This window comes from Syngnathus acus, chromosome 8, assembly GCF_901709675.1.
Source record: "Syngnathus acus chromosome 8, fSynAcu1.2, whole genome shotgun sequence".
NCBI lineage: Eukaryota > Metazoa > Chordata > Actinopteri > Syngnathiformes > Syngnathidae > Syngnathus > Syngnathus acus.
Genome location: NC_051093.1, coordinates 2,087,663 through 2,113,801, shown reverse-complemented (window position 1 = coordinate 2,113,801; position 26,139 = coordinate 2,087,663). Strand labels below are relative to the sequence as shown.

At 44.8% G+C, this 26,139-nt stretch overlaps 4 protein-coding genes across 9 annotated transcripts; 2 read left to right on the top strand and 2 right to left on the bottom strand.

The window, feature by feature from the left end:
- Nucleotides 1–78: 78 nt before the first annotated feature.
- Nucleotides 79–2,039, top strand: mrps7 (mitochondrial ribosomal protein S7). The gene is made up of 5 exons (XM_037257687.1): nt 79–186; nt 575–766; nt 979–1,042; nt 1,134–1,301; nt 1,380–2,039. The coding sequence occupies exons 1-5, from the start codon at nt 143–145 to the stop codon at nt 1,599–1,601; spliced, it is 690 nt and encodes a 229-aa protein (XP_037113582.1). The 5' UTR covers nt 79–142; the 3' UTR covers nt 1,602–2,039.
- mif4gdb (MIF4G domain containing b) lies at nt 1,858–5,521 on the bottom strand. 3 transcript variants are annotated; one of them, XM_037257690.1, is made up of 7 exons: nt 5,308–5,521; nt 4,964–5,021; nt 4,745–4,825; nt 4,574–4,683; nt 3,054–3,209; nt 2,766–2,858; nt 1,858–2,522 (listed from the first exon to the last, which is right to left on the bottom strand). In XM_037257690.1, the coding sequence occupies exons 3-7, from the start codon at nt 4,821–4,823 to the stop codon at nt 2,295–2,297; spliced, it is 666 nt and encodes a 221-aa protein (XP_037113585.1). In that variant the 5' UTR covers nt 4,824–4,825; nt 4,964–5,021; nt 5,308–5,521; the 3' UTR covers nt 1,858–2,294. The 3 variants fall into 3 exon arrangements, with proteins under 3 accessions (XP_037113585.1, XP_037113583.1, XP_037113586.1); XM_037257688.1 differs by having other exon boundaries at nt 4,964–5,028; nt 5,308–5,520; XM_037257691.1 differs by lacking the exon at nt 4,964–5,021.
- Nucleotides 5,522–5,760: 239 nt separating this feature from the next.
- slc25a19 (solute carrier family 25 member 19) lies at nt 5,761–8,611 on the top strand. Of its 3 annotated transcripts, none has more exons than XM_037256606.1 (7): nt 5,761–5,883; nt 6,323–6,474; nt 6,541–6,696; nt 6,994–7,164; nt 7,236–7,416; nt 7,520–7,650; nt 7,893–8,611. In XM_037256606.1, exons 2-7 carry the CDS (start codon nt 6,343–6,345, stop codon nt 8,106–8,108), a joined length of 987 nt encoding a protein of 328 aa, XP_037112501.1. In that variant the 5' UTR covers nt 5,761–5,883; nt 6,323–6,342; the 3' UTR covers nt 8,109–8,611. The 3 variants fall into 3 exon arrangements, with proteins under 3 accessions (XP_037112501.1, XP_037112502.1, XP_037112503.1); XM_037256607.1 differs by having other exon boundaries at nt 5,765–5,887; XM_037256608.1 differs by having other exon boundaries at nt 5,765–5,903.
- A 783-nt stretch (nt 8,612–9,394) lies between these two features.
- On the bottom strand, nt 9,395–26,064 carry pitpnc1a (phosphatidylinositol transfer protein cytoplasmic 1a). 2 transcript variants are annotated; one of them, XM_037256604.1, is made up of 9 exons: nt 25,658–26,064; nt 15,949–16,097; nt 15,390–15,478; nt 14,952–14,959; nt 13,593–13,664; nt 11,680–11,775; nt 10,805–10,960; nt 10,591–10,654; nt 9,395–10,522 (listed from the first exon to the last, which is right to left on the bottom strand). In XM_037256604.1, exons 1-9 carry the CDS (start codon nt 25,703–25,705, stop codon nt 10,209–10,211), a joined length of 996 nt encoding a protein of 331 aa, XP_037112499.1. In that variant the 5' UTR covers nt 25,706–26,064; the 3' UTR covers nt 9,395–10,208. The 2 variants fall into 2 exon arrangements, with proteins under 2 accessions (XP_037112499.1, XP_037112500.1); XM_037256605.1 differs by lacking the exon at nt 13,593–13,664.
- Between the last annotated feature and the right edge of the window lie 75 nt (nt 26,065–26,139).

Sequence of the window (26,139 nt, the reverse complement as noted above, 5' to 3'; positions counted from 1 at the left end):
CGACAGTACAATTTGATTTTTATTGTTATTTGTATTTCAAACAACATAATATATACATACAATATTTGTATTTTTAGAAGGCATCATTACGGGCTACTAAACTGTGTGTCTGGGTCCTAATAGACGAACTGACATTTTCAACATGGCCACTTCCATTACTGGGTTTTTAAAACCTTGGACGCCCAGGTAATGTTGCGTTGCAAATCTGTAATGTTACTCTAGTATTACATTTAATGAAATTTTACTCTATCGCATTTTTTTCAAGGAAAGTTAAATAGACAGTCGAGAAATCTTTCTGCCATGTTTCATGATGATCAGTACAGCCCGACTGGACTTTATGCATGTACATAGGTTTGCATATCTGTTTGAATATCATCACTAGATATTAATTTCAATAATATCTTGTTTTGTGGGTTCAATGAAGTTTGTGTTGATAGCTTCATCCCCTCCCATCATTGCACATAGGACTGTACAGCATTGTTATACTGATTATGGTGCCAACAGCATTCTTCTAACTGAAATGCGTTACAAATTATCATGACGGCCTGATATGCTGAATGTTTTGTGTTTGCAGGGTGTTGGCGATGCGATGGAGCAGATACAATCCATACTACCTGGAGCCAGAGGTGAGGAAGGAGGCCTATGACAAACCAGAGACAGAACTCACCGAAGAGGAGAAGGAAGAGCAGGCACTGAAGACTCTCAGGCCCATCAAGGCAGCTGCAAACAGCGTCACCAGCTCTGTTTTCCACGATCCTGTCATCAGGTACCTCTCATACATCTTTAATGAGCCAAAATGGCAAACCTTTTACTCACCCTGTGTTTAAGTAGAAATACAGATAATGTTTTTGGTTGAGTTGGTGGAGAGTAAAAGTTTAGAGCTGTCACAAAAGTAAACACTGAAGTACAGAAACCTGAAAATTTGATTGAAAACGCTTGCACGTGGAGTTGCTGATCATTTTATTTTGGGTTTTCCAGTAAGTTCATCAACATGATGATGAAGCATGGAAACAAAGTTTTGGCAAGGGAGATCATGACAGAGGTACAAACACACTTGTATGCCCTCACATCTTCAGAGAGTGAATTAAAGAGTGTGATATCGTCAGTTCAAAATGTGTGTGCTCCTTTCTCAGACATTGGAACAAATTAAAAGGAAACAGGTGGAGAAGTACCACAAAGCTCCAGAGGGAAAGAGAGAAGAGATTGAGTGCAACCCTTATGCCATCTTCCATCAAGCGTTAGACAACTGTAAGCCTGTTGTTGGTCTTTCCAACATCCAGAAAGGTGGAAAATATTACCAGGTCAGTTTTGATTTCATAAAATTTAATATTGCAAGTAACAAATAAAATTTCAAAACACAACACCCTTTCGTCACTCAGGTGCCAGTTCCGCTAACTGAGAACAGGCGACGCTTCCTTGCCATGAAATGGATGATCACAGAGTGTCGGGAGAACAAGCACCGGCGCACACACATGTACGAAAAACTCTCCCAGGAGCTGATGGCGGCCTCTGTGAAGGAAGGAAATGTCTTCAAGAAGAAGATTGAACTGCATAAGATGGCCGAAGCCAACAGAGCGTACGCGCATTACCGTTGGTGGTAGAAGTGCACTGGACTGGGGGGGGGGGGTCGTCGTCTTCTTCTTGACATTGAATGGTGTCATGTAAATAATGGACTGGAGGGCTGAAGAATTTGGAGCGACAGGGATGGCTCAAGACATCAGAATTGTGACGTCGGAATTCATTTGACTCGTGTTTGTGTGAGTAGTGGAGGAGCTTCTTTTACAGGTATAACAATACATAAATGACATTTTATACAATATACAAATTAGTTGATGCGGCTGAATAAAAGGGCACAAGTCAGGCTGTATTTTTATTTCAATCTAAAATGTATTGGAACAAATACAAAATAGCATTCACAAACCAGTCTGCCAAAATAAAACCACAACGTTCACACACCTTGTAAACCTTGCATGCGGAACTGCAATGCAAATCTTTAGAAAGAAAATATTTCTCAAAACTTCACCCGATATTCCTACTTCTTTGCCTATTGTCACACATCAGAAAACGTGTCAAACCAGCTTATATCTTATCAGGAATACCACAACTTTAACCTTAAAATGTTTTCTCATGGAAAGGAATGCTTTGAAAATATATAAAACTACAATGAATAAATACAAGAATAACTAATGTGACTGAACCGCAGGAATTGAACTCCGAGGCTCTATTGCACAGTCTTAATTTCCATCATGTAAATTGCTGCTGCACTCCATCCCCAATGTCCCTCTGTGCCACCTTCAGTCTGCAATTTCGCTGTAGTAGTATCTGTGCGCCGTGCCACTGAGCACCCAGCCCCCCGCCCTAAATTCCAGGATCTCCAGCAACAGCAAGCGGGCCATGGAGGCGAGGCCCTCCTGGAGCAGGAAGCCGTCGCGCAGCAGGTAGAAAAGTTCGTCCATGCGCTGGCTGTCGGCCTTTTCCAGCTGCTCCCCGATGCGATGGAGCTGCAGCACCAGACAGTCCACCTGAGGGAGGATGCACCAAAGCTGGAGGTGAGTACAGTGCTACGAATAATTCTCCTGGTTTGTCCTTGTGATGCCACAAGAAGGCTGAAAAGCAACTAAAACAGGATTGTAACGTATCAACGCTATACATCTAGCCCATACGCAATTGTGAAGCAATGAAACATAAATGACGATTCAGTAGACACAAAAACCACATTCAGGAGAGAACTCATCGAGAAAAAAAAAAAGTGCGCTCTATCTCACCTCTTCTTCATTCGTCAAAGCGTCGGGTTGCGCCAGTCTCGTCAGACAGTCGTAAACGGGGTTGACCAGTGCCACCATGGGCATGTTGTTCACCTGGCGGACATCGTAAAAGTTAGAACCAAACCGAATCATTTTAAACATGCATGTGATTGGTTGATTCTGAGAACAGTCACATCCCATATGAGGGTGTGCACATGTGTGCAACTGCATAATTTCAGTTATGTGAGGCGTTCTCATTCAATGCAATGAAAAGTGAAAATCAAATGGTGTCGGTGGTTGCACACTCACTTTGAGGTAGTCGTAGATGTTGCAGATGAAGGTGACGAAGCAGATCCACTCCTGCAGGGAACGAGCTCGGATCCCCTCGCGTTCCTTGAACTCCTGCTGGAGCCTGTTCAGTAAGTTCCTCCTGAACACGCTGCCGTTGTTCTGCTTGGCCTCCGCCTGTGCCGCACAGTAGATTTTCACAACATAATCTTGTGAAAACCTTTCACAGATTTTACCATAAAACTTCATTTTTAACAATAATGGCCTCTGCTTTTGCACTTAGTCTTACTCCTGGTATAAATTCAAATATAGATACCGTATTTTTCGCACCAAAAGGCGCACTGGATTATAAGGCGCACCCTCATTGAATTTTTTATTTTAGAAATTATTTCATATATAGGGCGCACCGGATTAAAAGGCGCATAAAATAGAAGCTATACTGCAACAAACTGAGGTTGACTAGGGTTGCGGTATGCATCCACTAGCCAATAACCAATGAGCCCTCTGTAAACAATCGCGTTTCTCAAACAATCTCCTATAAAACGATCAGAACTGACTAAAGTTCGATCTAACACTGGTACTGCTTACCTATGTTTCCCTTCCATATCGATCCGTAAATTTACTCGAAACATTAACAGAGCAGCCTATTTTGACATGAAATAGCCTTGTGCGTATAGCAGCTATTATTATAGCATTAGCCACCCGCAAACTCCCATGAGCCTCAGCTCGCAGACCCCCATGAGCCTCAGCAAAGTGTAAACAATCGCGTTTCTCAAACGATCTCCTATAAAATGATCGGAACTGACTAAAGTTTGATCTAACACATTGGTACTGCTTACCTATGTTTCCCTTCCATATCAATCCGTAAATTTACTCGAAACATTAACGGAGCAGCCTATTTTGAAATGAAATAGCCTCGCGGGCTGACCACAGTTGCCGTAATGTTGGGAAGCGATGCGACCTTGTAATTTACTAGTCGTACTAAAACGCACTGAAACATTTTGGCAGAGCACTGTGTACAACCAGTATGGATCAACAAATTCATCAATTGATCCATATATAAGGCGCTCTGCATTATAAGGCGCACTGTGGTTTTTTGAGTAAAATGTAAGTTTTTAAGTGCGCCTAATAGTGCGGAAAATACGGTACTTGCTGCAATTGCGTAAATAAACACACCCCTGGGCCAGCTCAGTGTCCTAGTGGTAGAGTGTCCGCCCTGAGACTGGAAGGCTGTGAGTTCAAACCCCGGCTGGGTCATACCAAAGACTATAAAAATGGGACCCATTTCCTCCCTGCTTGGCACTCAGCATGAAGGGATGGAATTGGGGGGTTAGATCACCAAATGATTCCCGAGCGCGGCACTGCTGCTGCTCACTGCTCCCCTCTCCCCCAGGGGATGTATCAAAATCACACGGGGATGGGTTAAATGCAGAGGACAAATTTCACCACACCCAGATGTGTGTGTGACGATCATTGGGACTTTAACTTTATGAGGAAATGCACTCCATTACATGTAGGGCATCTCCTGACATTGCAAGCACCTGTGCAATTGTGTAGCAGATACGTCCTGCCTCCTTGCTGAACACTTGGTCCTTCAGCGACTGATCCACGATGATGTTGGACACCTTCTCCAGATTCACTGACCCTGGATCTGGAAGATGATGTTTGAGTACACTGACACGCTTTGGGGATTATTCATATGTTGAACGCACCTTTCAAGGCTGTTTTGAGCAACATTTGCGTTTCTAGATCAAACGATTGGATTCTGTAGTCCTCAGGAGAGTTTTCCATAGCTGCAGAGAACACCAACGAACGCAATGACAAACATGATTTCGAAATACATAGCGTATTGGGATTTTTGTTTTATATTTCACAATAGAAATCACGTGAAATGAGCAGTCCATAAAACAACTTCAAATTTTAACTCCCACCTAAACTATTTAGCAGCGACAACAATAGCTCCGAAATCCTGTGCTGTCATCAAATTGGCTGCAGACTAAAGAGAGCAAGGATTAACATGAGCAAACTCGGGTCACATTCAAGTCGCAGTGCGATAAATGAGCAAGTTACTAACAACGCCCCCAAACACTTTTCATTCATGATATCAGTTACGAGCAGTTGTGTAGAAAATGTTTTGTTTTGGTTGTTTTTAAATCGAACGTGATGCTATCAAGCTAGCTTGTTTACTCGTAATCAACAAGTAGGAGTTAAGTTTAACGTAAGAAGAGTTTAATGTCGAGTTACAAAAACATCTGGTTTAGATTTTATCACTTACGTTTGCAAAATCTTACGCGAAATGGAAAGTAAATTGAAGATTTTTCGCGTCTTCACTCGCATAGGTATGGCGTACTGGATGCATTCAAAGATGAAATATCATTACAAGATAAGTCTTGTATCCACGCGCATAGGTAAATTTAGTATTTCAAAGATACAATATTAGCACAAGATAGTTTACCAAAGCTGGGTCGTTGCTACGAGACAAACTCTCGGTTGCCGCCTTGCGGTGAGACCCCCCTGCCTTCAAATTATTTAAAATTCGAGATATATTTTGTACGTACCACATATTAATTGTTTAAAACATTATTTTACTAGAGTGTGGAATTGTACTTTACTAAGCACATTTATAATGAATAGTCCAAGAAGTGGTTTAATCATGTAATGTAGTTGTCCACGCCATCAATGGGTGGCGGTATTGTATTTTTATATTTTTCAACCGCGTTGGCTCATCACCTGGAAGCAGTAACAGTAATGGCGGAAGCCGCAGTCGTTTAACTTGCTCACGTTAGATTTTCCAAGTCTTCGTGGAGGATATAGGGCACGTTTTTTCATCAAGGCCAACAAAGTTATCCAAGCAGGTTATTGATTGCACTGGTTATTATGACCTTTGTATTTTCTTCACGAAATGTCGTTGTTTGCTTTGCTTTTTACCAAGTCCTATAACATGCCCTCTACTGGGTTTGTTTACATGCTTCTCACATTACTCCTCTTGAGATTCTTTAAGTGGTTTCACCCTTTTGTCTTAATTTATCTCTCCGTTTTATGAATACAAAAGAGAAGTTGAATCTTCAAGTTTTCCATTTTCCTCTCGCGTTTAAGTGTGTTTGGAAAATGGAAGGAATCGACTGCTGCTTGATTTTAGATGAATTACCAAGCGCAAGTTCACGCCTCTATATTCTAAAATTGTAGTTATTTTCTGGAAGACCAAAATCAATTTATCCACATCTGTCATTGTTTGATGACAACGGCAGCACAAAAGTCACAATGAAATCTGTTTTTGTCTGTTTGAAAAGGTAGCAGAGCCCTAAGTGACATGGTGGGCTATGACCCTGCGGCGCAGGGGTCACTGCTCGGTGCCTGGGAGGCCGCTCTGGCGGGGTCGGCCGCTGGCATGGTCACCCGAGCCCTCATCAGCCCTTTGGATGTCATTAAAATTCGATTTCAGGTAGCGTGACAAAGCTGGTGGACACGAGTATTGCGTTCTTGATATTAGTATCTCTTTGCCTTCCAGCTTCAGATTGAGAGTCTTTCCTCTCGAAGAGCAGGAGGGAAGTACTGGGGATTGTTTCAGGCGGCACGTTGCATTCGCAGAGAAGAGGGCCTTCCTGCTTTTTGGAAGGGGCACGTCCCCGCACAGCTGCTCTCCATCTGCTATGGAGCAGTGCAGGTGCTGTACAATCGACCCTCCGACTATCGGCGTAGAATACTTTAAAGAGCCACTCGTGATTGGTGAAACTGATCGAGAGAGACCATACAATGACCCTCCCACACACTTTAAAGACAATAAAAATGACACTTAAAGCAAAATAGAGTTCAAAACTGTGATTCAAGTATTTTAGTACCTGACAAACAAACTCTGTATACTGTAAAAACCCATAAAAAAACAGCAGTGGTGCGATGAAGTTAATGAAGGCCTCTGTGTGCGTAAAAGCCGATATTAAAATATGTAGGATTTCTGTTGCAGTTTGCCACTTTTGAGTTTCTGACCAAGGCGGTCCACGACATGACGCCATTCAACAGCCAGATGTCCGGGGTGCATTTCTTTTGCGGAGGCTTGGCCGCTTGCTCGGCCACGGTGGCGTGTCAGCCTCTGGACACGCTCAGGACACGCTTTGCCGCGCAGGGCGAGCCCAAGGTGGGAAGAGGCCACTCAAACCAGGCCAACCGGAGTGATACTTTGGCCTGAATTATTTTGTGCGTTTGCAGTTGTACAGGAACCTGACGGACGGCGTGCGCACCATGTGGCGCTCTGGGGGCGCGCTGACGTTCTACCGTGGCCTCTCGCCAATGCTCATTGGCGTGTTTCCCTATGCCGGCCTGCAGTTCTTCTTCTACAACGTCTTCAAAAGGCTGCTGGCCGCGCCACCTTCTGCTGGCAAATCTGGAGGTTGGTGCACTTAGGTCATGCTTTTAATATCAGTTAATGTGGTTTTTTTTTTTCTCTTGATTATTCACGTGTTTGTGTACGTGTTTTTTTGTGTGCGTTGAAGAAAATCTCAGGACTCTGTTGTGTGGCAGTGGAGCTGGAATGATTAGCAAAACTGTCACCTATCCGTTAGACCTGTTGAAGAAGAGACTGCAAGTTGCAGGCTTTGAGGAGGCCAGAGTTCACTTTGGACAGGTCAGCTGAGCCTTCACTTAGCATACAACAATACTCTCTGGCAAATATTCGATCATTACTCTATTTCTGTCATATATAGTAATACTCCAAAGTGTCATTTTGTCTCCTATTAAAAAAAAAAGTAATTTGGGTGGCTGGAACGCATTGTCAGTTCCATTCAGTTCAGGGGAGATATGGATGATTTGAAATTGAGTCAAAGCACACAAGTGACACCCCCCCCCCCCCCCCCCCTCTCAAAATAGGTGCGCCGCTACCGAGGTTTAGCAGACTGCGTGGCGCAGATTGCCAAAGAGGAGGGCGTGCCAGGCTTCTTCAAAGGCCTCTCTCCCAGCTTGCTCAAGGCGGCCCTGTCTACAGGCTTCACCTTCTTCTGCTACGAATTGTTCCTCAAGGTGCTCCGAGACCTCAAAGTGCCGGCAAATAACGGCCACCTCGACAGTCGTGCAGCGGCAAGATAGCCAAAGCGGGAATGGAATCACGGCCACTTGCCGTTGACTTGGCACAATGTACAGTACGCTACTTTCGTACACTGAAAACATTTATTTATGAAATTATTCTATTATCATGTCTCCAAAAGACCACTCTTGAGTTTTATTTTTTTTCTAAATATGAAACCCAGCTTTGCACATTTTTTACCATTTTGTTACGCCTTCGTTCATGTGTTGTTGTCTTTTTGGCTTTGTGTTTACTCCCGAGTGAGCTTTGGATGCTCTCGACGGCAGCATTGAACTTAACCTGGCGACCATCTCTTGGCGTGTTCACACTGACCGTACAGGTATTTGTTGCTTTTTTGTCAACACGGGTTCTAAGAAAGCCAGAGAAGCAGATGATGTCCTTTGTTTCCAAAAGTTGGTTTCTTATATGCAGAATGGATCAAACTTGAAGTCAAGGGACCTCTGTCCTGTTATATGCTGTGTACTGTACTCAAATGCAAAATAAAAAAGCTACATTGTTTTCTTTAGCATGTGAAAAGGGCCAGTTTCTCAAAAAAATATTTTGCGCAGGAGGGAAGCGAGTCATGAGCAAATCACCGACTTGCAATTTACAACTAAAATTATATAATCTATTCAGTGAGCTAGTCTTCATTTATTCCCAACACTGATTTATTGTTTTTGTTGTATTAGCGCATCAAAAATGTATTACGAATAACAAGTCATTCATTTTAATGCAACACGATTTTATTTCTTTGACTTTACACAATAGAACAGAACGAGTCGAAAGTGTTTAAAGTAGTAAAAGTACACCGAAAAGTTGGCATCACATCACGTGGGGAAAAACATCTAACAATTTGCCCAAATTCGAAAGTCATGCAAGCGAAGCACACTGCGGCTTAACGTTATGAACACGTGCACTAAACAGGCAGCTCATGCACAACAGTCGGTTAGCGTGACGGCACCGGGTTTTCTTGTTTAGACTGCGATGCCATCGCGTGTCGGAAAGGCGAACCGGGCTCAGCCGTGCGCTTTTCAGCTGTTGATTGAATGTCAGCAGTCCATTAAAATGCAGTGAGCACTCCCGTACACAATCTGCTGGTGACCACAGCTCACGGTCAGATGCTCACACTGACTCGCTGATGTCATGCGTGACCCCAGACGGCCCCACCTCTTAAAGGCACGTGCATGGACACAGACGCTACAATATGTACAGTATTTTTTTTAATGAATTTTAGACCAGCAGTTATGTGTGTGTGTGTGTGTTATATTTACAATGTGTTGAAAATGTTCAAGTGTGCGGAAGTAGTACCATTATTGTTTTTTTTTTTTTTTAAATTTATCACAGAGTTTGTGAGGTCTGTCCGGCACATATCCCTGGCAATAAAAGTAGTGCTTTGCTGCCGTCTTGTGGTACCTGGTTGCTGAGGAGCTACGCTAATGTGAGTTGCAAAGTTTCATTTAGACAAAGGTAGTGCTTGATTCGAAACAAATATGTTCAAGTGAGCTTCATTTCTACAAAAGTGTGGCGCTTTGCTTGGTGTTGAGAAACTACGTTGAGCTGAGATGAGAGGCTTGAAAAAAGTAGTGCTTTGCCGGCATCTGGTAACATATTGGTGCAGAGAAACCTTGCTAGCTAGCTATAGTGATTTGAAAGGGTCTTTAGAGTTTTTTAGGAGGTTTTGCACACTTCTGTCCGGTCTCGACTTCTTTGTGAATAGCGAGTCGTTCTTGGTATTTACAACTATTTTTTTACCCTCCAAAGTCAAGTGACACAGACGACGCCACTTCATCAGCAAAACAAGTCTCCACCATAGTATATGCATCATGTGACTCCATCACAACATACGTGAGCATCCACACCCTGAGCTTGTCTCTGTGAGCCTTTTTATCTGTAATTTAATTTTGTGTGTGTGTGTGTGTGTGTGTGTGTAAGGAATGTATGCTACACTTAACAGGGCCAAGCGTGCCGAGCGGTGCTTTCTGGCTTTTGTGCCTCTGTCTCGGGAACCTCCGGGTTGTGCCGTCAGGTTCTGCGGCGGGTGCGGGAGCTAAGACCGCCGTCACGCCGAAACACGCCTTCAGCCCGCCGAGGGGCTCTGGCGGGGTCCGCTGGGCGGCGGCTCTTCATTCAGGCTGCGGGCCCGAGTTCCAAGAGAAGAAGCTGGGAAGTTTGAAGAGGGAATCGCGCCGGCTGTGCGGGTCGGGCAGGGTCAGGGTCTCTGGAGCCGACTTCTTGCGGGGGCGGTCCTTGGGCACAGCGAGAAACTCAGGTGCCTCGGTGGACAGAGGCGTGGATGGGGCGCTGTTGGGCCCGCCGCGGGCAGTGGACGGCAGCGGCGTCTCGCTGATGGCGATGGCCGGCGGGAAGGTGCCCAGCTTCAGGTTCGTGGCTTCCTGCGTGTCGCGCTCGTACTCGCGCACCTCCTCCATGCTCATGTCTGCCGGCGGGGACACGTAACAATTGGGCACGTTGTGTCATTTCTCGAGTGAAAGCTTTGCCACTCACCGATCCACTCGTCCACCCAGGCAAAGGCCTGCTTGTGTCCCAACAGCAGTACATCTCGTATGACCTGAGCACAAACAAGACAGTTAGGCGGCCCTTCCTAACACTTTCAAAGTACTTGACATCCAAAACATTTCGAGAGGTACGATGATTCATGAGTCCAATATCTGAAAGTGGGTAGAGTATTTTTCTTTCTTGAAAATGTTGTCAGGCCGACCTTATGTACAAATTGCTCCACACGTGTCTGCAGGCCCCACACTTCAAATTTGACGCTGACCAGCTTGTAGGAGCACATGATGGGCTCCTGCGTGTCTATCCAGCCATTCTGCAGGAGGCCACGCTCCGTCTTCTTGGACTTGAAATAGCGCAAATCCTACGTGAGACGCGGACAAAAAAAAGCACACATCCATTCATTCGTCATTAAATAGCAAGATTCTCTAAAATGCCACAAGATGGCGCCAAAGCCCTGGTTCGTATTATAGTATCTCTGGAAAGCATGACCACCTGTGCGTGTAAAAGGCCAACATGCTCGACGGGCGGGCCCTCATTACGAAGTTGACGTGCACTAATGAGCGTTTCTTCTGGATTGATTCTGTTGTTGCGCTCATTTGTCTCGGGCTCTGCTCCGTCCCCACGGGGAACGCCAGCTGTGGCATGGAGCGCATGCCAGGCCTGCCGCGGATGCTAAGTGCCGCTTTGCTGAAGGCCAAGTGATATTGGCTACGTTGGTTAAAGCTGCCCTGTCCTCTGAAAAACCCGGCAGTTTTGAGTTCGCCAATCTTGAGAAGTCTGATAGTTGCTTAACCACTCCCAGGGGTTGTAAAGATAGAGCACAGCGTCGAATACTGACTAAATTCAAGAAAATTGTTGTCTTGACACAAATCTCGTGTCACTAATAGAAAAGATCTGCTTTGGCGCCATCTTGAGGGTGCTTCAAACGAGCACAAACAGTAAATAATGCAACTTTACCTCGTCACCTTTTCACCATTTTTTTTTTTTTTTACTTAAATTACCTCATTTCCCCCAAGACCTCACAATTCGCTCTTTTTAATTTTGGACAGAACGTTAGGTGACAAAAGGTAGCATGATCACCTCTGAATCCTTGTAGTGGCGTTCCGGAACCTCATCATAGGCGATGTCCAGGAAACAAACCTCCGTTTCCTCATCTCGGGGCCCGCTGCAAAATATCTGTATAGGAAGTAGGGGTGTAAATCGCCGGTTTTGTCACGATACGATATCATATCGATACAAAGGCCCACGATACGATTATTGCCGATATCTTAAAGCCTGCTGTGATTCATTCACGATACATCACGATATAGTGCTCCACGATCGATATTTTTATTTTTTTAAATAAAAAATATAGAACAATATCCTGATTTATAACAATTCATACGCAAAATCAACAAGGTACTGCAAACTCTTTATTTAGGAAATTACAAGAGTATTGTAGTATACAATACATACTATATTTTTTCTCATATAAGTAAAGAAAAATGAATATTCTTTCTTTTTTTGTAATACCATTAACTTTAAAGTGCATTACTGAACTATTTATTTACAATAATTTTAATTGTCCGTTGAGCCATCTTTTCTTTGGAATCCAAAGTGCTTCCAAACGAATGACTTGAAGCCCAAAGGGGAGCGAATTTCCTCGTCTTCTTGGACACTAGCCATAGCACCAGCCCAGGAGCCGCGTAGTTGTCGGCTCCCCTTTCACGTGCCTGCTCTGCTCACAACACAGCACGCCGCGTACTGCTCCCGGAAAGAGGAAGCAAGCAACAATGAACTGGATTTCAAAATAAAGTCGCGTCTAATGTCCGAGGTCAAACACGGCGAGATAAATCGATGTTTACGTTTAGCATCGATGCCAATAAATCGTAGAGCATTATATCGATTAATCGATGTGTATCGATGAATCGTTACACCCCTAATAGGAAGGCACAACTCCAACAAGTTCTTAATTGATCATGACGTAAGCAATCAGACGGCAGAGAAAGAAGGCGGGACCGTGGAATCCTCAATCATTTGCTCATTGCAGCTCAGAGGAGCTGTCGTAAAGGCGACTTTTTGATACTCCGTTCAGAAAGAAGCCATGCTAGCAACGTTGTAGACAAACGGAGCAGCCAATATAGTGCGGTAAGTAAGAATTTTTTTTCTCTCACTTTTGACAGAGTGGTTTCACACAGTGCTTGTTAAATTACATTGTCACGTGAAACCGTTTGAATTCAGACTGGCAAACTTGAGAATTGGGCTGAGGTGGTCAAACTAGAACCCTCGCTCACGCTCAAGTGAACTGTAGACTGATTGGTGAGACTGCAATGCCCAGTGTTGCCCACTGGGTGGTGCTGTGGCCTCTTATTACAACTTAGGCTCAGAATTGCGTAATAATGTGCCTTTAAAATAACACTTGACACAACGAAAGCATCTTATACTTCGTATTCGAGTGAAAAGTGACTAAAGTACTCACGTAGTCATTACTTAAGTTGAAGTGCAGATATTTGCTAGACTCCAGAACACGTAGAAATATTTTACTTAAAAAATGTACTGTGAATGAAGTATTTGTACTTAGTTACTTACCAAGACTATGAAAAACGAATTTTTTAAAAAACATTTTTTTTGCCGGGTTCGTAAATGATTAAAACACAATGGTGTACTTGTCAAATCCCGACAGAAATTAAAGGTTGGAACATGCGAGAGCTGCCACTCATCTTCTTCACTTTTCCAATCCCCATTTATGATTAAATTAGTGTTTCCGTCCTGTCGTTCACATCATGGTCCATTTCACGTTCACCTTCAAACACTCAACCAGCTCAAGTTGGCACTCCAAATTCAAGCTGTACTGCCAGGCCATCACTGCCTGCTCTCGCTAATGCACTTCGCACCGAATAAAGTCCTCACTAAGCTGCTTTTACGGAATAAGATAGCAGCCAATATGAGGAGAAAAGGCACAATGGTGGAACAATGAGCAAGATCACGCAAGCGTTGCACAGCTTTCTACTCACGTTATCGTTGCTCCCCTTGTTGTCCTCGTATTTGCTCTCTATGTGGATGGAGAACTTGGGCAGGAAGGAGCACTAGCCACACACAAACAATTAAAATTTCAACACCACCAAGTCACACCTAAAAAAAACAAGTAGCTCTTCAAGTAACGCCATCACGACCTACATTCAAATGCATAAGGCAGGGGTGTCAAACTCATTTTTTTCGCGGGCCGCATTGTAGTCCTAGCTTCTTTCGGAGGGCCAGTATGACTGTCAACCCAAATAAATGAATGAGCACCTCATATTATATACAGTAAAAGCTACAAAACAAACTGACAAATAACTTGTTTTCATTTCAGACGAGTAAAAACTGGTCAAATATTTAAAAAAAAAAAGATATTAAAAGTGAAGACAATTTGCAATTCTAGTAATGACACACAAATTTGATGCACAATTTGTCTTCGCGGGCCACATAAAATGATGTGGCGGGCCGTATCTGGCCCCCGGGCCTTGAGTTTGACACGTGGCATAAGGTATAGTTGGCCTAAGTACTCATCAAAAACGTGACAAAGAGCAAATTTGCATGTATTTCTCGGTTTCTTGCTGAAAAGCTTTTTCATAAACCCGTCCAATGGAAAACAAATAATTGCTTGACAACTTGTATTTGATGATACAGACTCAAGCATTCTTCACATCAACCCAAGCCACTCAAGCTTTAATGAGCAGCCCCAAAACACTTGACTAATCCAACAGGAGCCCTCGGCGGACACGGCAGATCTCTGCCAACACCAACTTTAATTACAACATTTAGTTTTTTTTTTTTTTGCATTGAGTCTTTGTAGCAAAGTGTAAACAGTGAGCGTATGTCTCCACTTCCGCCGTTCACGAGTCTCCTGGATATAATTCCCATGGATTTTGGTGTAAACCAATCAGTGAAAAGCTCAACTTGTGATTTTTCTTTCTCCCTATTGATGTGTTTGGACCGTCTTCAGTGGGCCATCTGAAGTCATTAGCGCTTCATCTCAGCTCCAATCAATTAACAAGTTCGCCGAGAGGGGCTGACGGCTGGAATGTCTTGACTGTGAAATGCACTTCATTGGTGCTGAGTGCAGATTTGGGCCCCCGAAATCATGAAAAATGAATTTATTTTTGCTCCCAAGGTTTTTGCACTTGGTGTTGAGTTGGCTCTTCAGCCATCTTTAATTCAGATGCATTGAGAAATGCGACGTCTGCATGTCATGTGCCGTCATCGGAATCTGGAATATGTATGTGTACTTGTTGACTTGCCACCACTGTTACTGTTTGATGTCATGCACTAGAACCGTCATTAAAAGCAACACGGACATTTCCATGTGTGCAGTTATGTGTGAAAGTACTCACTGTGTACTCTGATCAAATTCCCAGCGGTGGCCGTCGGTGTAATGGACAGAATGTGCGAAGTGGGGGGTCAGGCAGGAGGAAGAGAACAAAGGAATAAATAAAATCATCGTGAATGATAGAGAAAAACAGCATTTGGTCAAAATTAATTTTAAAAAAAACGTGGATTTGGTGTGCGGAGCGCACGGAAGCAATTTTATGGCAGCCGCACGCGAGGCCACACTCGCATCCGCGTGCGGTTAATCAAAGATCACCTTTTACGGTGTGCCAAGTCAACTGTATTTTTGCAGGCTGACATTTCAATCCTTGAAGCATACAAGACTACTTTGATAGGATTTGGGATTGGACTGATTGCACCTTTTTATTCATACTATGCAGGGCCGAAAAAGACGAGTGCAATTTTTTTTCTTTTTGTTTTGATGGCAAATCACTGGAGCTTACCGGTGATGGTGTACGGGTAGTAGTTCCAAGCCTTCTCTGTCACGTAGAAAATCTTGGGCACCACCGCTCGGGCCCAGCTCGGCAGCTTGCTGCAAGACACAAAACGTCAACGGGGAAGCAAACATTTCAGCAGGTGTCCATTTTATTTTTCTGTTGGAACAAAATGAATCTTGGCTGCACTGCTTCTAGTAAGTTGTATGTTTTTGGGCCTCCATGTGTTGCCATGCCAACCGACTGCCCTGAGCCTTCAGAATCCCTTTTGCAACTTCCACTACATTAGCAAAAGGACGTTTTTTCTTTGACCAATCAGCTTTCAAATTTGCCTTCACAGAGCCAAAGCGCCTTCCCTCGATGACGTACGCTGACTGTCCTCTGATTGGTTGGCTGTTCAACGAGGAAAGGACCGCAGCGTGTTGTTTGTGGGTTAACAATACACCTGGCACTTTAAAGTCACGAGGATAGCACAAGTGGAAGCGAATATGAAGGTAAGTGTACGATTGTGCGATCGTCGGCAAATACACACAACAAACAAAATCAATAGGAGAGGAAGGGGCCTCACTTGTTGAGGTAGATGCGTTTCTCGGTGAACTGGCCCGAGCCATGCTCGGGGTCCTCGAAGGGCTCATTCTGCACCACCTCCACCCCCTCGCCGCGTTCGCTCTGTTCGTGGCTGTGCTTACTGATCATGTACAGCTGCCCGATGCGGTACTGAAAGACAGGATAATCACAATTACGCAATGAAGGTCTTCCTTGTGATATGAGCAAATTACGTCTGATTCAAACTCAAACGAAGCAGTTCCGGCTGAAAGCAAAAAGTTCTTGTCCAATACAGTGTCAGTTTAGTAGTCAGGCTTAGACTGGAGTCGGATGGGCCGGCTAGTTCCGCGCGAGCATCTGGATGTGAGCTGTGGTCTACAGCTGTTCCTTGAGAGGATTCTCATTTTTGTGTTTGAAGTTTTGTCCTGTTCATTCAACTCGTGAAAGTGGATGAGCAAATGTGCCCCCTAAAATGTTGTATGTCGAGGTATGGCAGTAATTTTAGAGCAGTCGTGAAGCGACAGTGGTGGAACCATTTGAACCTGCTGCCACCGGGGCCAACGCAGCGGACGGAGCAAAGCAAAGCCGTGCAGATTAGCAGCTGTCTGCAGCGTGATGACAAAGCGGCCAATCCCGAATTAGGACCAGACGACTCAATTGTAAGCTTGATTTGGACGAGCCCTCTCGCCTTTCATTCATCACTCAACCGACCCACTTGGCCCCGTGACAGATTCGTACGGGAACTCTCGGCAGGTCGGAACTCCGAGGCAGGCAACAACTATTTTCCATACATCTGGCGCGAGTGTTGCGGCGAGAGGGAGAATTCGGATTTGTCGTACGCCTATTTCCAGGTCTGAGAAATGGATACGGTGCTTGCGTTGACTTCTGACACTCAGCGGGAATGCGCAGGGGCTCATATGCAGGCACATTTCGAGCGCCAACGGAGGAATTGCTTTGTTAAGCTCATGGAAAAAAGACTTGCAGTAAAGTACGGGACCCCCTCCCTGCGAGGAGGGTGGCTGCGAAGTTAGCTCGTGACTGCACAACGACAACAAGCCGGGAACGTGTTATTGCGTGACGGAAAATCAATCCGGCCAAGGAGCCCTGGGGCGCAAGTTTGTATGTCACAATGCCCTCGCAATTTTCCGTCTGACTGTCAGGTGAGGAAAGGGAAGCGGGAATTTGGAAGGGGCTTCGTTTCTCACCGAGCAGCTGTTGGTGCGCCGCGTCATTTTTCACTGGGGATGACATAGAAAGCGTGATTTAAAAAAAGAAGCTTGTTTGCTGTCACTCTAGTACATGTTAGCATTAGCATAGCCGCAATGGCAAGACAAGCAGTGGAAAGCACCCATGTAGGTGACAACATGAAGAAACATTTTCAGATCGTTTCCCCTTTGGTTTAATTTGTTGTACAGAATTATTGTGCACATTTGTTATCTGGGCTCCTTCCTCTCTCTGTATAATTGGATGAAGAAGTGGCTGTGTTTGGAGCACACTCAACATGTTATCATCACTCTCACCTTCTCTGGGAAGATACAAGAGGCCCTTGACAGGATTTCAATATGACGCAAACGAGTCAAGATGTTGCTCTGACACACTAAAGCAAAATACACTCGCGTCATTTCGGCTTTCTTGTCGCAAGACGTACTTATCTTTGTACATAGTGCTTGATGTATGTAGATGGGGCGTTTGCGCCGTTGTGAGAGGAAATGCAGCCAAGTTTTTAGTGTCACAACACCAAGCAGACCGTTACGCTTGGCTAAAGTTTTGTTGTGCGCGCGCCGTGATCGATAGGCCTCACCTCGCAGAAACGGCGAGGCGAAAATGCAGATGAGGTCCGTAAACAACCCCGGTGACAATGTGATTATTAAAATGATTGGCCTGTGTGATGCTCGCTATGGTAACGGTCAAATGTGGCACTCCGTGGGAAGCCACGTATTTTTCAATTCAAACGCAAGGCGAGCCGTCGTGGGAACATCAAACGGATCGGCTGGCATGTTGCGGCGCCGCTGCCGTGGCAAAACGCACTCAAAGACGACGGCAAGACAAAGACGCCGAGCCTATTTATGGGATCAAAGCCTCGTCTTTTCTGCCACTGAGGCGGGCTGAGGAGATGGGGGCGACGTGCTGGTCATTGTGCCGCAGCCAAGGAGTGCGTTAGTGTCAGCGCACACACACTTTGAGCAGGTCGTACTCTTCGAGAAGTGAGAGATGCGTGACGTTATGTGCAAATTGTAGAGGTGGCTCGTACAAAATACTTGGTTATACCCCTTTGGGACATGTTGCAGGTAGGCGAGTTTAATCGTCTGTAACTTCGTCAGATATCAAATGGCTGCTCTTGAATTACCGCTTGACTCAGCACCAAAAAAAAACAGACCAACGCACGTCCCTTTTGTTGTGTGTAACGAAAGCAGCTAGCATCACAAAGAACTGCAAACATGAAAACAGTCCTCGCTTAAATAATGTTCCCTATCAGCCATCATGCAGAGGCGAGTCGGTTCACTCTGTAATAAACGACATTGTGCTCCAGGCGGCTTGAGAGATTCGAGGTTCCAACGGGGCGCCGCTGCCATAAATAAATGTGTAAACAGGAGGATGCATCCCAAAAAAAAAAAATCCGAGCTGCGCTCATAACAAGAAGCAAGTCAAGTGTGCAACCTTGTGAGTGACACGAAAGATATTCTGGGCTTTATTGAGGAAAACCTTTGGAGAGAAGCTTTGAAATATAACAGCAAGAGCGTTAAGAGAGCACAGTCGAGGCCAAAAGTGCAAATTGGTTAACCAGTTTGTTGTTGTTGTTGTTGCGCAGTCCCAAACACATGAAAGTGGACTTGTGACCTTTCTGTTTGTTATTGACAAAAATGAAAGTTTTCCACATGGTTCCCTCCCTGAGGGAAACAAAATAAAGTAAAGCACCACATTAGCCTGCTAGCATCAAGCACAACAAGAACATGCCCTTGGCTATTTGCGGACCGTCGTAAGACTCGGTGAGGCAGCTTCATTCCACGTCACTCCGAAGCGCGGGACCTTCTCTCCCCAAGGAGATTCCGTGTATCTCCTTTGCTGGATCAGCACAAGCCCAAATGTCGCTGCTGTCGAGAGCCAGCGCACGGCCGACTGAATTTGTACCATTCAGCAAAAAAGCAGAGCTCCCTGGAATAGTTTGATCCTATCGTATTGGGCCGCATGCGCATTGGAGAGGGAGGGGGACGTCGGGAGGGGGCGGTGGTGCTCTGGCAGCAAGGAGACAAGCTGCCTTTTCTCTTTTTTGCTCAAGCACTCGATTAGAAGGTCAATCCAAGAGGCACGAAGCTGTCAAAACATACGCATGGCCGTTTTAGTCGTGTGCAAATAGGAAGCTCTGACTCGAGGATGATAACTTGAATTAAAACGCTTCTCAAAAGCATCTCAACAAAGTCATGCTGGTGGCAAAGCAGAAGATGATTGATGGAAAGAAAATTATTTTCAGAGAAGAGAGATTCACACCATGTATTCACAATCATATATTTGTGATCCTCTGCCAAGAATAACTCATATTAGTGCCGTATTGATGAGCTGAGAGGAGTTGAGATGTCTCAATGGTATCCAGTTGAAATTTTTTTTTATTCTATTTATTGAGGTTTTATGTTTTTATGGGGTACAATTCGATGTAGTCTTATTTTTTTTCGCCCCACAAGGTACGTAGGTCTTTGTACTCTTCGTCCTTCCTCTCGTGTTTTCACCCTGCATCTCTGCAGTGTCTGAGGTCACTCAACCGCCCATTGCATTACGTCAAAATCACTCACTACGGATCCTCACATCCCTTTTTTTTTTTTTTTAATTCCCCGCCTCGCGGCACACTGGGTGGCTCGCTTGAAAGGCGGAACTGGAGGGGGTTGAGGTTGAGAAGATCAGAAGGACTGTGAGAAGCGTAGCAAAAGGTAAAGCGCTGCGGAGGGAACAGACAGATTGGGGAGCTATTACATAAGGTGATTTGACTTTCTTCGTCTCTTCCAGGATGGCAAAAGACACATCTTCAGTCTTCCTTACCTGCCTTGGCTCATTTCTTTACGAATGGTGGAGGGGTAGAATTGCGCAATCCTTCAAAATGGGAAGAACGATTTTCCTTGCTCACATCCACACTTCCCACCAATTTCTCACAATCTTTTTTTTTTTTTGTCTTCCAGTAGCACGCTGAGAAAGATGGCACATACTTTGTTAGTACAAAGACGTGTCGGCTGATTTTTACATTTGCGGGAACTGTAAGCGAGGGTGAGACTGCATATTTCTGTTGTGTGTCTCATTTCTCATTTTCACTTCCTGCGGCCACCAAGCAGGTGACTCCGTTCGTCTTCGTGAGGCTCATTGAGCGTCTTGATAAACAAGACTCGCAGCCGGTTACATAAGCCTCGGTCCCACTCGAGGCTGTTTTGCTTAAAGTTGAATTTCAACCCACTTGCTCGAGGGAGTCCATCTCATTGATTATGCATTTGGAGCGCACGGCCAACATCTCGCGTCTCCTGCTCGGACGAAAAGCGATGAGGCAAAGCCGAGAGATGCAGAGGAACAGAGGGAAGAAGGCGCAAACGCAAGCGTGCTAGCTAGCTTTCATATCAGTCGGAGGCGTGTGAGGACTCGTAAAAGCCACACAAATGGTATTACACAACATCTTATAGATCAGTCTGGCGCTTGCCATGGAAACAACTTTCACACGTACACAAGTCCAGCAGTACCATTGACAAGATTTGACAAATTGAAATGAAGACGACGAGAATCCATCTGTGCCTTTGAACAGACTTAGTCAGTCAAGCGGTCAAAGTGTTTGCATTTTACTTTCAGAGACGCATGAAAAATTGATGCAAGCACCCGCTCGAGCCGGTGTCGGGTGTGACAGCGATTGGAAGAGCCAAAGGCAACTTGGCAGATTTTCTCGCACATTATTAATATTATATCACAAACACAATTTCAATCACTTAAGGTGACGCATTCATTTGCGAGTAGTAAAAGTCAACTAGCCAAGTAGTCTGTCCAAGTCTCAATAACCAGAGTGCAAAACTTTTGTTCATTGTCAATCCAAGTTGTAGTTCAGTCTCACTAATTAGCTATCGTGAATATTTTCAGCTGATGAAAATAGATCTGATGCACATTTACAAGCACAGCAATGTTGTCAGCAACATTACCCAAGTCAAGGTTACATACGTCCATGCATTCACGTACTGCTCTTCTTTTAAATCTTCATTTAAATGTGTAAGGCAGGCTAACTATAACAGGAGCGACACTCACGCGGGGGTCATTGACCTTCCGTTTTGCATACAAGGTGTGCGGCACACGCAAGAACACTTCATCTTCAAGGAGGTCTCTTCATCAGTTGTGGGATGTTACCATAGCAACCTGGACACTGCAGTAGACAGGGAAACGTACTGTACATTGATTCTGCGGCCACGCCGCTAACAGTCATTATAATTATTTCGGCTGTAGCAAGCCGAGGGCTCTAGAAATTTTTATTTTTAATTTAACGCTGGGGCCCAAAATAGTCCGTCCTCGCTGGTGCGTCATCGGCACATCGAAGGGGCTTCATTACAATTTCAATGGCAGAGTTTCACCGGCGCACGCGCCGCCGTCGCTTAACAAGTCAAATCTCGTGCTTTGATTTTCTAAAGGTAACATTTAGATGGGTGCTTTGATCCGCAACAAATTAAAAGCATCGCCAGGATGGCATCATAGTCAAATATTCTAAATACTTTTCCACAGTAGGAAGATTGAAATAAAGAATTAGATCAACATTATTTCTTTCTGACAAAACTTTGGAACACATCCAAAATGGCTTCTTTGTAATTCATAATTTAAAGCGGAAAAGTATTGTTCATGTTTAGTGCATGAAACTATTTGCTTGACTTGCTTTTTACTTTTGCCAGCCATTTGATGCCGTTGCTTTGTATTCACATCGGCGGCACAAAAGCTGATTAGTGCAGTTGCGGGCGACAAAAATAAGACGCATCCAAAGAGATGAGACGTGATGACGGCCACTTGGGAACACGTTTATGAGCGTGTTGACTTGTGCCTCGTCAGAGCGAGCGCACAATGCGTCCTGATACATTGTGTTGGGCGCTCGCTGCGACGCGGCCAGCTGCTCCCCTCCCACGCCCCCCACCAGCTGTCCCGCAAGTCTGGCCGCCCCGCTTCTATTCTCAGCGGCGTCTTGTTTAGGCGGCGCAAAGTGCGGCTTGACGTGACGATGGATCACCGAGAGTTTCCTGTCGCGTGTTGTCGCTTTGACTTCCTGTAGCTGACTGCCGCGCCACCTGCGTCTCCTCCGTCGTGTCTTGTGATGTCAAAGCCACCCGAGCGAGATTTGAGTCAGGCGGGTCGGTTAAAAAAAAAATCATTGTTAGGGACAGCAACCGTGCCAGGCAGGTTTTTGGGGTATTAAAGTGCCTTTAAAAAGTAGTTTTGCTTAACGGCTAGCTGCTAGCCACCCGATGCTAAATCTCGTGACAGGGTTAACCCTACACCGAAGCAATGCGTCAAATTGCTTGTTTCCTCAGGCGTGGATGTGATGAGATGATGGAGGTGAGCTTTAGCGAATCATGACATGCTGTTGCACAGCCTCATCTTTATTCCTTGCTTTTGCGCTGCTCGGACAGAAAAGATGGGAAATGAGAGCAAGATAACAAAACACTGCAACATTGATAGCAAATGTTACACAAAGCCTTGTCAAGGGAAATGCAGTTTGTGGGCGGGGAAGCAGATGGCAGATTTCAAGTGAATCCTGAGATCTTTGAGATCACAGCAGGAATGATTTATTCCGGCTTCGTGTGTGTGTGCGTGCGTGCGTGCGCAGCGTTGTCTTCACGGCTGCATGGGCACAAATTCAGTGAGTGAATTGCCCCCCCCTTTCCAGCATGCCTGCACAACTAAGGTGAAAATATCTGCTGTGAACGTTGCAACATCGGGAAGCTGATAAAAAGCAGGGCAGAGCAATAACAAGTAGTGGCAACTTTCAAGGCCTGAAGGCTCAGGACGGTCGCCTTCGTTTGTGATTAGCAGCCTCGTGGCTTTATTGATTCATGATTTTAATTCAAGAGAGACAAACATTGTGCTCAGACAGATTGTCACAACTCAATTTATGTTTATTAAAGCCATTCTTTCAAGTAAACGGCGGCAGGGAATGTTCATTTCCTTCAGACTGCCGTTCTCATTTCTTCTGTGACTCGCTGACGAAAAACCGAGCTTATTCTGCGTCCTCGTTAAAACGCTTTGCGTGTGTCACAGTGACCGGGCCACTTTTGATTCAGTCACCTGAGCAGAAATGTCCCGGCTTTAACTTTAGTCAGCTCCGTGATATTAATAGAAGCCGCTTTGACCCTTTGTGTTGCTGTTGTAGCGCCGACATGTCTGCCCCGCTACCGAACTTGAGCACTCGCGCTCTGTCGCTAAGAAGCGGTACCTTGAGATGAACTAAAGCCATTCATCTGCAAGCTTCCTTCTTGCTCCCGTCGTGCTTCCAATAACAAAGCATGATGCTGACCTCAGCATCTTTTGCTCTTAACTCACAGCTCCTTTCCTCGCCTGGTAGCTTACCATGCCAGTGATAGAAAACTCTCAACAAATGCTCTTTGACGAGCGGCTGTTTAGAAATGCTCTTCTACCAAAACGCAGGCAAATTTTGCTGACTAAGTCAGCCAGCATCGTACACGTGTCGACTCCCCAATGCCTCATCCTCTGACATCTGGCCTATCAACATTGAAACCATCTGGTTTGTGTGTGTGTGCGTGTGTGTGTGCGCGTCTGTGTGTGTGCATGTGTGTGCGCGAGAGAGCAAAGTCACGAGCTACGTGACCTCCTGTGAGAACAATAAGGGAGCAGAAGTCACATTAGTCAGGCTGTAGAGCCAAAAGACAGCGGGAGACGGTAACGCAACCTTTTGGGTCGCGGCCCAGACACAGAGCATCTACATTTATGCACACGCGAGCGAAAAACAAAACTGATCTAACACGACAAGATAATGTCACCTGCTGTTGCACAACATTGCAAAATGAATAATATCATCGCGGCCACAAAAATAAACAGCAAATACAATTTAAAGTCAGAAAAAAAACATTCAAATTAGCTGCCAGTGCCAAGGCATATCAATGGTCTTTGTACCATTTTATTTTGACTATAAACTGCCATTTGAACAGGGTGTGTAGACTTTTTATATCCACTGTACATTTACAAGCCAAATGCTAGCATTTGTTCCAGGAAATTATATTAATTTATTCTCAACGTATTTTCTTCATATAGAAGCATTTCTCTCTGTTAGATTTCTTCCAATATGTGAATGTGAATTCTATTTTTTCTCCCATCCAATCATATTTCACTCTCTGTGTTGCCATCAAAACTGTAAATGAAAAACTGTCTTCTTTAATCTTGGCTGCCTTCAGCTGCTCCGAGCACAGCTGTTATCTATCTGGCCGTTCTTGCTTCAAGTCGAGCTGTGATAAAGTAGCACGCCGTTAATTACAAATCTACAGCCGGACTCTGAGGAACCACTTAAAGCTTTAAAATGTCGCCATCAAGCAAGATTAGGATCAATAGACTTCAGGGAGAGGCCAGGAAGTATGGATGAGTTCAATTTCAAACTGCAGCCAATGTAAAGATAATCAAGCAAAGTAAACAGGCTCGCTAACGGCGCACTTTCAAGCTATTCCGCGAGCCGCTATGGCAACACGCTTATTTATAGACGCAATGATTCCATAAGGTGGAAGGTTAGCTCGCGCCATAAACTGTTCAAACCTTTGGCCAGCGCTGCGCTCGTCAAGCCTTTTGGGCTGGTGGCCCGATGAGCCAAGTTGGGGCGGTTCTGCCAAAACTGGCACTGGGCCACATTTTAAACAAGACTTGGGGAAATTCACAATGATAAATCGCGGCACATCATATTTGTTTAGGAAATTTCTACTGGTGGTCCGGTCACATGGCGGCCATGTTTATTTCCTGGTAGAAGAAACCATAAGCTGACTTTTAGGTGACAGTGAAATATGTCATCATTGTCATCATGGTGATTGTTAGGGAATAGCGAAAAACTGATTGATTCCCAAAGCAGCCGTCGTTCTTCCATTTGACACTAGCTAACCACGACATTGAAGATTTTTAGATTGTGCAGTAAAAAAAAGGCTTTAGATCCGAAGTAAAACAAGTGCAACCCAGCTGAGGAAAAGTCACGTAAGCACGGTGCAGTCAGCCCAGATGCATTTCAAGCTAATATCAAACCGAACGATTCCAACACTGCTAAACTAAATATAAAACAAATAAAAAAATACAACTTTGTGTATTTCAAACGGATATGCCTTGGAAAGGCCCCCATTAGCTTAAATGCTAACACATAATGGAAAAAGCCGGCATCGACAGTTGCGGTGGTCTCAACCTTTAGGTGATGCATATTTGAGCTGAAATAGGATTCATATATTCTTTATCCTATGGGATACTTCATAATACTGCCCCCTGATGGCCAAGACTGGCAACATAACAAGAAGCAGCACGATGAAATGAAGCAGTAAATCACTATACACAAACTGTTTAATTCTTCATATTGGAGTTTAATTGTGTCATTACAGTACGTTTCTATGAACTAAATAAAATCAGCCTTTAGAGTGCCATTTTTCTCATGGGAAAAAAAACATGACATTTTTTGTTGTTTGGTAATGCTGGATAGGATTAGTTTATATGAATAGAATGAAATGGTTTGTGGCTAATTCCAAATAAATGTGCCTTACCTCCTCTACGGTGAGGGGCATGCAGATGCGGTACTCCTTCATCAACATAGTCTTGACGACCCCAAATGCTCTTTCTCTCGTTTAAAAGCACACTTGCGTGTCACGCGTGGAGCTTCCTGCTAGTCTTTGCGTTCAAATCATTAATCGAGAGACATGACAGCCGTTTGCTTGCCCTCCTCCAAAGATGCTGCAAAGTTCACAGATGCCACCTTGATTATTTAATCACTTTTGTGGTTCTCTCGCTTGGGATCCGCCGGAGTGGAAGTGGCAAGTTTCAAAGTGAGGCCAGTAAGCAGCGAAGAAGAAGCGAGCAATTGCAGAAGCCAACGGCGACTCGCAAGAACTCCGCTAGTCCGTTGGGTCCGCGCAGCTCCGTGCAGTCAAAGAACACGGCGGTCTGAATTGAAGCGACGCAGTCAAGTTGGAGTTAGTGAGGAGGCGGAACAGGAAGTAGGAAAGTGGGCATTTCCAAATAAAAACCT

What these genes read in the sequence shown, in the direction of transcription:
- mrps7 (XM_037257687.1), top strand. Translation starts at nt 143, where the DNA reads ATGGCCACTTCCATTACTGGGTTTTTAAAACCTTGGACGCCCAG. An exon ending in TTAAAACCTTGGACGCCCAG is followed by an intron (nt 187 to 574) that starts GTAATGTTGCGT and finishes TTGTGTTTGCAG; the next exon opens with GGTGTTGGCGATGCGATGGA. An exon ending in TTCCACGATCCTGTCATCAG is followed by an intron (nt 767 to 978) that starts GTACCTCTCATA and finishes TGGGTTTTCCAG; the next exon opens with TAAGTTCATCAACATGATGA.
- mif4gdb (XM_037257690.1), bottom strand. Translation starts at nt 4,823, where the DNA reads ATGGAAAACTCTCCTGAGGACTACAGAATCCAATCGTTTGATCTAGAA. An exon ending in ACATCTACGACTACCTCAAA is followed by an intron (nt 2,859 to 3,053) that starts GTGAGTGTGCAA and finishes GATGTCCGCCAG; the next exon opens with GTGAACAACATGCCCATGGT. An exon ending in CTTTGACGAATGAAGAAGAG is followed by an intron (nt 2,523 to 2,765) that starts GTGAGATAGAGC and finishes ATCCTCCCTCAG; the next exon opens with GTGGACTGTCTGGTGCTGCA.
- slc25a19 (XM_037256606.1), top strand. Translation starts at nt 6,343, where the DNA reads ATGGTGGGCTATGACCCTGCGGCGCAGGGGTCACTGCTCGGTGCCTGG. An exon ending in TCTGCTATGGAGCAGTGCAG is followed by an intron (nt 6,697 to 6,993) that starts GTGCTGTACAAT and finishes TTTCTGTTGCAG; the next exon opens with TTTGCCACTTTTGAGTTTCT. An exon ending in TTCTGCTGGCAAATCTGGAG is followed by an intron (nt 7,417 to 7,519) that starts GTTGGTGCACTT and finishes TGTGCGTTGAAG; the next exon opens with AAAATCTCAGGACTCTGTTG.
- pitpnc1a (XM_037256604.1), bottom strand. Translation starts at nt 25,705, where the DNA reads ATGTTGATGAAGGAGTACCGCATCTGCATGCCCCTCACCGTAGAGGAG. An exon ending in TGCCCCTCACCGTAGAGGAG is followed by an intron (nt 16,098 to 25,657) that starts GTAAGGCACATT and finishes CCTGTCTTTCAG; the next exon opens with TACCGCATCGGGCAGCTGTA. An exon ending in AAACGCATCTACCTCAACAA is followed by an intron (nt 15,479 to 15,948) that starts GTGAGGCCCCTT and finishes TGTGTCTTGCAG; the next exon opens with CAAGCTGCCGAGCTGGGCCC.